The 13,442-nt window shown below is 46.6% G+C and overlaps 1 protein-coding gene across 1 annotated transcript in view; it reads left to right on the top strand.

The window, feature by feature from the left end:
* Positions 1–13,442, top strand: part of Vwa3a (von Willebrand factor A domain containing 3A) — a 92,599-nt gene that overhangs the window by 22,494 nt on the left and 56,663 nt on the right. The window contains exons 6-7 of the mRNA XM_045131396.1: positions 7,013–7,111; positions 8,435–8,541. Of these exons, the coding sequence (XP_044987331.1) occupies positions 7,013–7,111; positions 8,435–8,541 (206 nt within the window). The remainder of the gene's footprint in view (positions 1–7,012; positions 7,112–8,434; positions 8,542–13,442) is intronic.

Genomic DNA, 13,442 nt, shown 5'->3' with positions numbered 1-13,442 from the left:
GCCAATGCCTTAATTGCTAAGCCATTCCTCCAGCCCTAAATAGAGGATTCTTAATGAACCCCCATAAATGAAAATGTGTCCAGGTATCCCGAGCTCTGCTTCTTCCTGGCCTGGTTAATTATCAGGTTGCCTCTCCCAGGCTTAGGAAAGTGGTTGCTAGCACCCCTAAGCTTCCATGTCAGACCACTAGTCAAAAAGTACCTCAAGCCGGGCATGGTGGCGCACACCTTTAATCCCAGCACTCGGGAAGCAGAGGTAGGAGGGTCACTGTGAGTTCAAAGCCACCCTGAGACTACAGAGTGAATTCCAGGTCAGCCTGAGTTAGAGTGAGACCCTACCTTGAAAAAAAAGAACCTCAAGGGGCTAGAGAAATGGTTCAGTTGGTAAAGTGCTTGCTGTCTAAGCATGAGGGTCTGAGTGTGGAGTCTCAGCACCCATGTAACAGCCAGGCATGGCAGCTCAAGCTGTAACCCCAGCACAGAGAAGGGAGATAGGAAGACTCCTGAGGCTAGCCCAGTCAGCAAGCTTCAGGCTCAGTAACAGACCCTGCCTCAAAAATATAAAGGTGCAGAGTAGAGGAGACAAGATGCCTGATGTCAACCTCTGGCTTCCACAGGCACATGAATGCGCACACACAAGTAAGCATGCATCCATGAATTCACAGCATACAAACGTAGCCTTGCCAAGAAAAAAAAAAAAAAAAAAAAAAAAAGACCTCACATCATGTTCTTTTGTAATCCTCGCCAGTCCTGGGATTGACTCTGGACTAATTTAAACATTTAAACTTAACTTATTTGGGCTGGCAAGATGCCTTAGCAGTTAAGGCGCTTGCCTGTGAAGCCTAAGGACCCCTGTTTGATTCCCCAGAACCCATATAAGCCAGATGCAGAAGGTGGTGCATGTATCTGGAGTTCGTTTGCAATGGCTAGAGGCCCTGGCATGACTATTATCTCTCTGTGTCTGCCTCTTTCTCAAATAAATTAAAAAATACTAATAAGTAAATGTGTGTGTGTGTGTGTGTGTGTGTGTGTGTGTGTGTGTGTGTGTGTAGAGAGAGAGAGAGCTAATTTAAACAGCCAAAGACTAAAACATATAAACTATGCCTCAAGCCATTCCTCATTCCTGGAGGAAAACTGAGCCTGAGAAGTGGGGAGACTAGATAAGCAGTCCTGAGCCCTACAGACCAGGCTGGGAAAGGGGAGGGGTGGTGACTCGTGGGAAGCCACAGTGCTCCTATCAGAAGGGAAGTGTGTCTTGTCATCTGTGGTGGCACGAAAGCAAGGTCATCAGGCAGGCCAAATCAGGTTCATGAGTGTGTTTACTTTGGCTGTATAGTTTCAAATATTTTTCACATTACTTACCAAGATTTAAAAATCTTTGCATTTTATTTTTTTGTCTGCTTTGGGACTTCTCTTGACATATCAGAGGCTGTCTGGTATTACTGGACTCCAGTTTCTTCACATGGACTTGTCTAGTTATTTGTATGAGATAACTTTCGACAATTTGAATGACTAAATTTAAGATAATATATTTTTGATTTTTATGAGAGCAAGAGAGAGAGAGAAAGCAAGAGAGACCTTAACCACTGCAAACAGACTACAGATGTATGTGCCACCTTGTACGCGTGTGCCACCTTGTGCAGCTGGCTTACATGGGTTCTGGGGAGTTGAACCTGGATCACTAGGCTTTGCAGGCAAGCACCTTAACTGGTATTCCATCTCTCCAGTCCCTAATACATGTTCTTTTTTTTTCCTCATTTTTATTAACATCTTCCATGATTATTAAAAATATCCCATGATAATACCCTCCCTCCCCCCACTTTCCCCTTTGAAATTCCACTCTCCATCATATTCCCTCCCCATCTCCATCAGTCTCTCTTTTATTTTAGCATCATTATTTAATACATGTTCTTAATGGCAAACGTTGTAAAACCAGTGGTGGCTTTTAAAAATATTTTTGTTCCTTAAATGTAATCTAGGTAGTTCTAAATTTTCGCTTCATCTAGCCCCTGAAGATTGGTTAGGGAGCCTTACGCTTTTTCGCTTGAATGATAAATACAACGGATATTGATCCGTGGAGCACTACATGTCAACGCTGTTCTAGCATGGAGGCACAAGAGTGACACATGCCAGGACCCCGCCTTACGGGGCCACCATGCTGTGGAGGAAGAAGCTGGCGGTCAGTTAGGAACAGTGCCAGCCAGGGGAAAAGCCAGTAAGGAACAGCAGGAAAAAGCCATTTGAATGTAGCAGTCAGAGAACCTTGTGAGGATGGGACATTTGAACAGACACCCAAAGGATGTGAGGGAGTAAGCCCGCTGGAGGAGAATGTCCCAGCAGAGCCCATGGCGAGGGCAAAGATCCCAGGCCAGGAGCAAGTGGGGCACATTCCCAGAGCAACAAGCATGGAGGGGGCAAAGTGGGAAGTGGAGATGGGATGGCATAAAAAGGTTTGGGTCCAGCAGGGCACTCAGGAGGCAGAGGTAGGAGATCACTGTGAATTTGAGACCAAAGGTGAGGTTTTAAGTAGGTAGTGATATGATATGACAAATTTCTTTCTTCTTTTTCTTTTCTTTCTTTCTTTCTTTTTTTTTTTTTTGAGGCAAGCCCAACAGACTGGCCTTTTTTTTTTTTTTTTGGTTTTTCAAAGTAGGGTGTCACTCTGGCCCAGGCTGACCTGGAATTCATTATGTAGTCTCAGGGTGGCCTTGAACTTACAGCGATCCTCCTACCTCTGCCTCCTGAGTGCTGGGATTAAAGGCGTGCACCACCATGCCAGGCTCTTGGCCTTTTTTTTTTTTTTAAATGAGAATTGCCATGCCAGAGCCTCCAACCACTGTAATCGAACTCCAGACACATGCACCACCTAGTGCACATGTGTGACCTTGCACACTTGCATCACTGTGTATCTGCCTTACATGGGACCTGGAGAGTCGAACATGAGTCCTTAGGCTTCACAGGCAAATGCCTTAACTGCTAAGCCATCTCTTCAGCCCTGGTCTGACAAAGAATCCTTTGGCTGTTGCATAAAAAGCACAGGAGACCAATGAAGTGCAGGTAGGTGTGGAGTAGGTGAGTGAGCCTCAGCTCTAGTGCAGATGGGATGAGCTATGGGTTTGGGATATGGTGGGAAGTCAAGAGACAGGACTTGGGCATGGATTTGGGGCCAGGGTGCTTAGGCCATTGCTATTGAATGCCACATACTGGGATGAAGCCACGGGAGGACTCAGTTTAAGGGTTAACCAGGAAGCTCTTGTCTGGGACCTAATATGTCAGAGATGCAGAGAGGGGGTCAGAAGCATGTGTCTGGAGGTTCCAGCCAGCTCTGCCTGGAGATGGTCCAGAATGATCACAAGCATTCCGATGCAGAAGACACAAGACTAGTGAGTTCACCAACAGAGTGGTTTAAACTTAGAAGTATTTATTATTTATTTGCAAGCAGAGAGAGAGAGAATAGGAAAGCCAGGTGCTGCAAACGAACTCCAGATACATGCACCACTTTGTGTATCTGGCTTTACATGGGTATGGGGGAATTGAACCTGGGTTGTTAGGCTTTGCAGGTAAGCACATGATCCACTGAGCCATCTCTCCAGTCCCAATAGCATGGTTTTCAACTGGTGGGGAAGGGTGATTTTGCCCCACAGGGGACAGCTTGCAACATCTGGAGACATTCAGGTGGGTCTTTCCGCTCTGTTAATCCTCTCTGGAAAAGCCCATATAGATTCACCCAGAGGCTCGTCTCACTAGTCTCCTAGGCGACTTAATCCATTCACGTTGACAGGGAGCATAACCACCAAGTATGTGAGCCCATTGCCTCTTAGTATGACTTTTTTTTTTTTTTACATAAAACTTCAGTTCCTTATAGTCTGTAGTTAAACGTGACTTTTTTTCTTTCTTGCTGCTTTTTGGTGTGCTGTGGCGGCTGGGCAGGGCTTGTATACACCCACTGCCTCTTACAATGTATATTCAAATCACATTTTCTGGGTGGGGGGGATCCTTTTTAAAATGTATACTCTAATTAGGTGTGTTATTCAGTTTTCCATTACTGTAAGAAAATATTTGAAAAAGACAAGTTGGGCAGGTTTATTTTGGCCCATGGTTTTGGAGGACTTGGCCTAAGGTTGGTGGTCTCCCTTGCTTTTATGCTGTGAGGAGGCAAAACATACTGGTGGGGATCATGTGACGGAGCCAAGCTGCTCACTTCATGGCAGCCAGAAAACAAGAGGGCGGCAGTGAAGAGGCCCAGGGCGAGTTCCTTCAAGCAGGCCTTCATCTAGACGTTTCCACCACCTCCCAATAATGCCAGCAAATGATGAACCTGCGGAGCATTCAGGATCCAATTAGCCCTCAGTGACTGGGTCTATCAGCAGGGCATCAAGCTTCAGAACATGAGTCTTTTGGGGGACACATAACATCAGGTGGTGTGGGTACCTGGATCCTCCAGGCCGCCGTTCCCCCAAGGCATCTGGGCAACCATGGAGAGCAGGGTCTTGAGTGGTGTAAGCACAACGAAAGAACCACTTCCAGGAGGCAGTCTCAGTGGACAGCTTACTTTATTTGTTAGGGGAATGGGCTTATAAGCAGTTGAGAGCAGGAAGGGGGCCCTAAGGGTATTGGTGGGTTCAAAAGTTGCTAGCTGATGCCAGCACATAGGGAGGCAGGTGATCTACATAGTGGTGGGAAGCGGGTCGCTGGGGGATGGGCTGTGTGAAGGCTGCTGGCTGATAGGGAGTTTCCTAGGCAACTGGCCAAAGGTCACAGGGCAAAGCCTAAGTTCAGGTGTGCCAGGCTTGGAGAGGGAGTGGCCTCCTGTAGCCCTGGGGTCCTTAGCCGTACCTGGCAACTCAGGCCTATCTCCTGAAGGCTCTAGCCTGTGCCTGGAAGTGCCTGACAAGATGGGGCCTCATATTCTGTTTTTATTGTTTGTTTTGGGGACAGAATCTCCAAAAATTCTGTATCCCAAGCTGGCCTTGAATTCACAGAAGTCCTGCCTCACCCTCGCAAGTACTGGGATTACAGGCTTGAGCCACCATGCACAGCTCAGATTCTGCACCCCACCCCCTTCTCTCTGTGTATTGTCAAGTGTGTGTGGAGGTCAGAGGAGAGCCGCAGGTATTGGTCTTCACCCTCCACTTTGCTTGAGGCAAAGTCTCGTGTTGTACACTGCATGTATGCCAAGCTAGCTGGCTGGCAAGCGTCTGGGAATGCCCCTGTTTCTACCTCCCTAGAGCAGCCTCTTTGTGTGGTGGGTGATAGAAACTATGCCCAGCAAAGAGCTGGTGGTCCAGGAGAAGGACTGGTCAAGGTCACTCAAGTCAGAGGGTCAGCGTGGAAGCACTGATGGTGGTGTGGTGGAACATGCATGGAATCCCAGAGGCTGGAGGGTCAGCTGCGAGGCCACACAGGGACCACAGAGTGAGTCCTAGGTCAGCATGGGCTAGCGTGAGACCCTACCTCAAAAAAGGAAATAGAAAAAAGAAAAAAAACGGCCAGGTGTGGTTGCACACACCTTTAATCCCAGCACTTGGGAGGCAGAGGTAGGAAGATTGCTGTGAGTTCGAGGCCACCCTGAGACTTCATAGTGAATTCCAGGTCAACCTGAGCTAGAGTAAGACCCTACCTTGAAAAAAAAATTGACTTATGAGCTGGAGTGATGGCACATTAGTTTAGGTGCTTGCTTACAGAGCCTTCTGTCCCAGGTTTGATTCCCCCAGGACCCATGTAAAGCCAGAGCACAAAGTGGCGCATGTGTCTGGAGTTGGTTTGCAGTGGCTGAGGCCCTGGTGCGCCCATTCTCTGTCACTCTACCACTCTACCAAATAAATAAATCGAATATTTTTTAAAAATTAAAAATAAATGTAATTAGAGGAGCTGGACAGATGGCTTAGCAGTTAAGGTGCTTGCCTATAAAGCCTAAGGACCCAGGTTCGATTTCTCAGTATCCATGTAAGCTAGAAGCACAAGGTGGCATATGTGTTTGGAGTTCATTTGCAGTGGCTAGAGGCCCTGGTGTGCCCATCCTCGCTCTCTTTCTCTCTCTCAAATATTTTTAAAGAACTGAGTTCAATCCCCAGAACCCCCATAAAGTTGGACATGGTACTGTGGGTCTATAAAGGGGGCATGAAAATTCCCAGATGTTCACAGGACCTGGCATGTGCAGTGGCAAACAAGAGATTCTGCCTCAAACAAGGCAGAAAGTGAGGACCAGCACCTAAACTTGTCCTCTGACCTCCATCTCTCTCTCTCTCGCACACACAGACACACACACGAGTTAAAAATAAGATAAAGGACTGGAGAGATGTCTTAGCACTTAAGGTGCTTGCCTGCAAAGCCAAAAGACCCACATTTGATTCCCCAAAACACATGTAAGCCATATGCACAAGGTGGCACATGCATTTGGAGTTTGTTTGCAATGGCTGGAGGCCCTAGTGTGCCCATTCTCTCTCACTCTCTTTTTGTGTGTGCTCCCCCTCTCAAGTAAATAAATAAATAAAAACATAAAATATTAAATAAAAAAGAGGGAGAGAAAACGGATATGCCAAGTTCTCTTGCTTCTGTTAACAAACTTCAAATGCATATGTCATTTTGTGCATCTGTCATTATGTGGAAACTGGGGAACTGAACCCCAGGCCATCAGGCTTTTCAAGCAGCAATTTTTTAGTATATATTTTTATTTATTTATTTGAAAGAGAGAAAGAATGGTTGCACCAGGGCCTCCAGCCACTGCAAACGATCTCCAGATGCATGTGCCCCTTTGTGCATCTGGCTAACGTGGATCCTGGAGAGTCAAACCAGGATCCTTTGGCTTTTCAAACAAACGCCTTAGCCACTAAGCTGTCTCTCTAACCCTCAAGCAAGCAATTTTAACTGAGCCATCTCTCCAGCCTCCAGGACCTCGGGTCTTTAAGCTTTGTCCCATGGAATGGGTCTTCCACTGCTTCTTCCTGTCTGGGTGAGTTCTCCTCTCTGCGCTGAGAGACCTGACTGCTTCTGAATGCCCTCTTTGTTTTTAGGTGTTTGGCCTCATCAAGGGAGCCAGGGTGGGCATCCTCATTGATGTGTCTGCGGTCAGCAGTGGCCCTCAGACGGAGGAGTTCCAAACGGACCTTACGGTAAGTCTCTCTAGCGAGCCACTCATGCACTCATTCACTGGCTGTGTTAAAAACAAAGGCAAACCGGGTGTTTTAGAAAAATAACAGTTTGCACTTAATTAGCGCCTACTGTGAAAGAAATGTGTGGAATTCTTCAAAACCTCACCACCAAGTCATTTCCACTTGCACTGTGAACTTCGAGTATTTCTCCCCACAGCAGTAGATCTACCTAGACTTTGCCTCAAAAGCTCCAGGTTCCCTGGACAGCATATGTGAGAACTGCAGTTGAAGGTTGAATCCAGGACAGGCCTGGTCTTTTCTAGACAGAGAAGCTAGTCTAGTTTCTTTGGTGTATCCAGAACAGAAATGCCCAGAATGGCACAGTGAGGTGAGTGGAGTCAACTCCTGGCCCTCCATCACCTCCAGACTGTGGGACTGTGCTACTCAGTCTCGGTGCTTACATTGCCTCTGTGAAACAAGCCTCACCCAGCTGCTGTCGGATGAAAGGAGCTTGTAGAAAGTGCCCAGTGTGACGTCTGACACAGAAAGACTCGCAAGTGTGAGAAAGTCCCTAAAGTTTGGGATGGGCACCACAACATCAATCACTCCTTGTATTTTTTTTTTCCCCCTGAGGTAGGGTCTCACTCTAGCTCAGGCTGACCTGGAATTCACTATGGAGTCTCAGGTTGGCCTCGAACTCTTGGTGATCCTCCTACCTCTGCCTCCCTAGTGCTGGGATTAAAGGCGTGTGCCACCACGCCTGGCACTCCTTGTATTTTATAAAGGTCAAGCAAAGCCTTTGAAGGCTCAGTGTTGGCCAGACTTATCCCCATTCTGGGTCTCATTGGTGTTGGGGGACAGGCTCCCCTGATGACAAGTCCTCTGGGCTGAGTTTCCAGTGACCCCTGAGGCAGACGCTTACTGGTTTACTGTTATCCAGAGTGAAGCTCCAGTGGGTACAGGCAGGTGAACTTTCTAGCTGGTCAGGAAGAGGGAGGGGGTGGCTCCTATGAGACACTCACTGGCCACTGCTTGAGGTACAGAGCAGGCTGGTATTGTCTGTTGCTTCATCTCTGCCCTGACTTCTGTTCTCCCTCACTGTGTGCCACCATTAGGTGCCCATTGCCCAGGCATAGCAGATGAGATGGGTAACAAAGATGCTCATCTCACACACATGAGACCCAACAGGCTTGAAAGAAATGTCAGCCTGAGGCTGGCCAGCAAGCTGAGGCCCAGGTACCCCGATTTCAGCATAGTTCAAAACCCTACCTGTAGGAGCCAGCCCAGGCAAGAGGGGGAAGCCGGCCCCTGCTCTGTGAGTCACTAGTGTCCTTTTGTCCACAGAGTCTCATCGACGAGCAGCTAAGCCTCAAGGAGAAGCTGTATGTCCTCTCTTTTGGTATCACCGCCAAGCCCCTCTGGCCAGACCCTGTGGAAGTCAGCACCTCCACGTGAGTGACTACAGCCTCCACAAAGTTCATTTCTTTAAATCTCTATTTATTTAATTTATTTTTTGTTTTTCAAGGTAGGGCCTCACTCTAGCCCAGGCTTACCTGGAGTTCACTCTGTAGTCTCAGGGTGTCCTTGAACTCATGGCAATCCTACCTCTGCCTCCAGAGTGCTGGGCTGAAAGGCGTGCACCACCATGCTCGGCTCTTAATCTTTATTTTAGCAAGCAAGAACAAAACGAGTGTGTGTGTGTGTGTGTGTGTGTGTGTGTGAGAGAGAGAGAGAGAGAGAGAGAGAGAGAGAGTGTTGGCTCACCAGGTCCTCAGCCACTGAAATTGAACTTCAAATACTTGTGCCACATAGTGGGCATGTGTGACTTTGTGCTTGCCTTATCTTTATGCATCTGGCTACCATGGGATCTGGAGAGTTGAACATGGGTCTTTGGGCTTTGAAGACAAGCAACTTAACCATTAAGCCATCTCTCCAGCCCAAGTTCTTCATTTTTGATGTGCAGGGGGAGGAGGGTAGTGCTTTTTTTTTTTTTTTTTCTTGAGGTGGGGTTTCACTCTAGCCCAGGCTGACCTGGAATTTACTACTTAGTTTCAGAGTGGCCTTGAACTCTCAGCAATCCTCCTACCTCTGCCTTCCAAGTGCTGGGATTAGAGGCATGTACCACCTGGCTCAGGACTATTTGTTTTTAAGACAGGGTCTCATACCGCAGACTGGCCTCAACTCACTATGTAGCCTAGGATGACCTTGAACTTCTGATCTTCCTGCCTTTACCTTCCAAGTGCTAGGGTTATACACATGCACTCCCATGTCCTATTTATGTGATCTTGGGGACTGAGCTCGAGGTTTCATGCATTCTAAGCAAACCCTCTACCAACTGAGCCGTATCCCCAGCTCCTCACTGAGTGGTTAAGATGTAAAACCCCAAGTCCTCAGCAGATAAATGAGCACAGCGTGACAATTACAGAAGCAGAAATGCGGGCAGCCATTGTTTTGTTTTGTTTTTAAGATAGTCGCCTCTACAAGCAATATATAAAGTGAAAGACAACTTTTTTTTTTCAGTCTGGGGATGGAATTTAGGCAAGTGTTCTACCACTGAGCTACACTCCAAACCCAAGACACCATTTCTATGCAGCAAACTAGAAATGATAATTTTATTATTATGAAAACAGCAATGTATGTTTTAAACAGCTCAAGCAGTATGAAAGGATAATCATAGTGAATGAATCTCCATGCTGCTGCCTCTACTCTTTCCTCCCAATAATAGTTCATCTGTCCTCTAAAATTCTACACACATCAGGTTCACTTGCTGGCCAAAGTCATCCAACCAAGAGCAGCTTTTTTGAAAAAAAAAGGGGGGGGGATTTATTTTGGCTTATAGGCTCAAGGGGAAACTCTATGATGACAGGGAAAATGATGGCATGAACAGAAGGTGGACATCACTCCCTGGTGGATAATAGCAACAGGAGAGTGTGCCAAATACTGGCAAGGGGAAACTGGCTAGGACACCCATAAGCCCACCCGCAACAATACACTGCCTCCAGAAGGCATTAATTCCCAAATATCCACTAGCTGGGAACCTAGAATTCAGAACACCTAAGTTTATGGGGCACACCTGAATCAAACCACCACATTCTGCCCCTGGCTCCCATAAACTGATAAGCATACATGATATAAAATGCAATGCATTCATCCAACTTTTAAAGTCCCATAGTTTTTATTAATTCCAATGATATCCATACATCCCCATAGTCCAAGATCTTCTAACTGAGCCATAATGCCAAAAAAAGAAATTCCCCCAAAAATCCATAATGGCACAGAATAAACATTCACACTACAAAAGATGGCATTGAAAAAAAAAGATGGCATTGGACATAGCAAAAAACATTCAGGACTGGAGAGATGGCTTGGCGGTTAAGCGCTTGCCTGTGAAGCCTAAGGACCCCTGGAAGCCCTGGTGCGCCCATTCTCTCTCTCTCCCTCTATCTGTCTTTCTCTCTGTGGCTGTCACTCTCAAATAAATAAATAAATAATTTAAAAAAAAACCAAAAAACATTCAGCCAATACAAGATTTAAAACAACCAGGGCAAACATCAAACTCTGTAGCTCCAAGTCCAACAACTCTAGTCAGTGACAAGTCTCCAAGTCCAATAATTCTAATCAGCAACACGTCTCTGGAGTTCCAATTCTACCCCATCCACCTAGGCTACTCACAGTCCTGGAAAACTTCATCTGGGGCCAGCAGCTCTCCTGGCATCTCCACTGGGTCTCCACTGCAGCACAGGGTTCATCCTCATGGCCCCATGGGGTCTCCATGCAGGCAACCAGCAAACCTGCTTTACAAGGCCGTTTTCAAAACACAAGACTGTATTGTAAACTCAATGACCCTCTCTTTCCTGCATTTCTTATACTCCACAATACCGGGTGGAGTGCCAATTTGTTAATCCAGGGGTTAATAAAGTAGACTTTGAAGAACAGGACACTCCTTGAGCACTCAGACCCCTTCCAAAGAGTCTACATTCTTCCTGTTGCCCCAGTGCAGGTCAGCTGGCCCAATCTCAAAGGCTGTAATCTCTCAATTGCAGCTGAATGGGCAGAAGTTCACCCAAAGATTTTTCTTTCTGTGCCATAATCCCTCTGCTCATACCAGCTCATTTCTACTCAAAACAACCCTGCATAGCTTCTCAGGACACGGGCATAACAGCAAGCTTCTCACACAAACTGGTAGCCCAGTCCAAGCAAAGCTCTTTCTCACCCTCATAATCCAAACTTCACAGCCTGGAGTTTTTACTGCATTCATGTCTTTCAACTCTGACCAGAATAGTCCATCAAGCTGTACTTACAACACTGCAAGGCTTCTCTTAGGCCAAAGTTTAAAATCCTTCCACATTCCTCTTGAAAATCATCTCCAAAAGGCCAAAGCCACACAGTCAGGTGTCTAGCAGCAATCCCACTCCTTGGTACTGTTGCAGTCAGGCTTGCATTGCTGATAGACATCACCTGACCAAGAGCAGCTTTGGGTAAAGAAAGGGTTTATTTTGGCTTATAGGCTTGAGGGGGACACTTCATGGTGGTAGGAAAGATGATGGCATGAGCAGAGGGTGGACATTACCCCCTGGCCAACATAAGGTAGATAATAGCAACAGGAGAGTGTACCAAACACTGGCATGGGGAAACTGGCTATAACACCCATAAGCCTGCCCCCAACAATACACTGCTTCCAAAAGGTATTAATTCCCCAATCTCTATCAGCTGGGAACCTAACAGTGCAAACACCTAAGTTTATGGGACACACCTGAATCAAACCACCACACCACTGATCTGTGTTTTTCTCTGGTTGAATGGAGTGGCACATGCTTGTAATCCCAGTCACTCAGAAGGCTAACACAAGAGATTGTAGATTTAAGGCCAATCTGAGCAATTCAAGGAGATCATGTCCCAAAATAAAAAGTAGGGGCTGGAGAGATGACTCAGCAGTTAAGGTGCTTGCCTACAGAGCCTAATGACACAAGTTTGATTCCCCAGTACCCACGTAAAGCCAGATGCCCAAAGTGGTGCATGCATCTGGAATTTCTTTTGCAGTGCCTGAAGGCCCTTGCATGCCCATTCTCTCTGTCTGTCTCTCTTCTCTCTCTCTCTCTGCTTGCAAATAAATAGACAAAATACTTTAACTATAAAGAAATAAAGCTGGGTGTGGTAGTGCATGCCTTTAATCCTAGCCCTTGGGAGGCAGAAGTAGGAGGACTACCATGAGTTCAAGGCCACCCTGAGACTCCATAGTAAATTCCAGATTAGCTTGGGCTAAAGTGAGACCCTACCTCAAAAAAGCCAACAATAAATAAATAAGTAAAATGATTTTAAAAATAATAATAAGGGCTGGAGAGGTGGCTTAGTGGTTAAGCATTTGCCTGTGAAGCCTAAGGACCCTGGTTCGAGGCTTGTTTCTCCAGGACCCACATTAGCCAGATGCACAAGGGGGTGGTGCATGCATCTGGAGTTCGTTTGCAGTGGCTGATGGCCCTGGCGTGCCCATTCTCTCTCTCTCTCTCTCTCTCTCTCTCTCTCTCTCTCTGTCTGTCACTCTCAAATAAATAAATAAAAATAAATAATAATAATAATGATGATAAATAAAAAGTAAAAGTGCAAAGACCTGGGGATACTCCGTGTCAGGGCACCTGCCTAGCACGTGCAAGACCCTGGGCTCCATCTCCAGGCCACAGGGACAATCCAACAAAAGTATATGCACACCACCCTGTCCTGTGGCTTTTCACCCAACTTGGTTATCATTCTCTCAATGCATATAGGCACGCCTCGCTATATGATTACATGCTGTTTGACTCCATAGATAGCCATTAGTTGGGGAATTCTATTTTGGGGCTTGGGGTACTGGGAGGGGGTACAAGAATTTCTGCTTATGTCAAGAAGCACAAATATCTTCTAAAAAGGGAAATGTCCTCAATTACTCACTAGGCTAAGGCACGGCACAGGTGTGAGCATGTTTAATGTTTATAGGTATTACAATAGGATTATCCCTACTTCAAATTTAATTATTTATTTGAGAGGGAGATAAAGAAGGAGAAGAGAGAGAGAGAGAGAGCGGGGGGGGGGGGGAATGAGAATGGGCTGCCAGGGCCTCTAGCCATTGCAAACTCCAGGCATATGCCCCACCTTGTGCATCTGGCTTTATGTAGGTACTGAAGAATTGAACCTGGGTCTTTTGGCTTTGCCAGCAAGCACCTTAACCACTAAGCCATCTCTGCAGCTCCTAATCTCATTTTGTAAATGAAGAAATTTGGGGGCTGAGGAGATTTGCCAGCGGTTAAGGGCACTTGCTTGTGAATCCTGCCACCCAGGGTTGCAGTGCTGGGGCGGAAGCCAGAGCTTTGTACACATC

The sequence above is a fragment of the Jaculus jaculus genome, chromosome 12, assembly GCF_020740685.1.
Source record: "Jaculus jaculus isolate mJacJac1 chromosome 12, mJacJac1.mat.Y.cur, whole genome shotgun sequence".
NCBI lineage: Eukaryota > Metazoa > Chordata > Mammalia > Rodentia > Dipodidae > Jaculus > Jaculus jaculus.
This window is presented reverse-complemented; position numbering and strand designations above follow the sequence as displayed.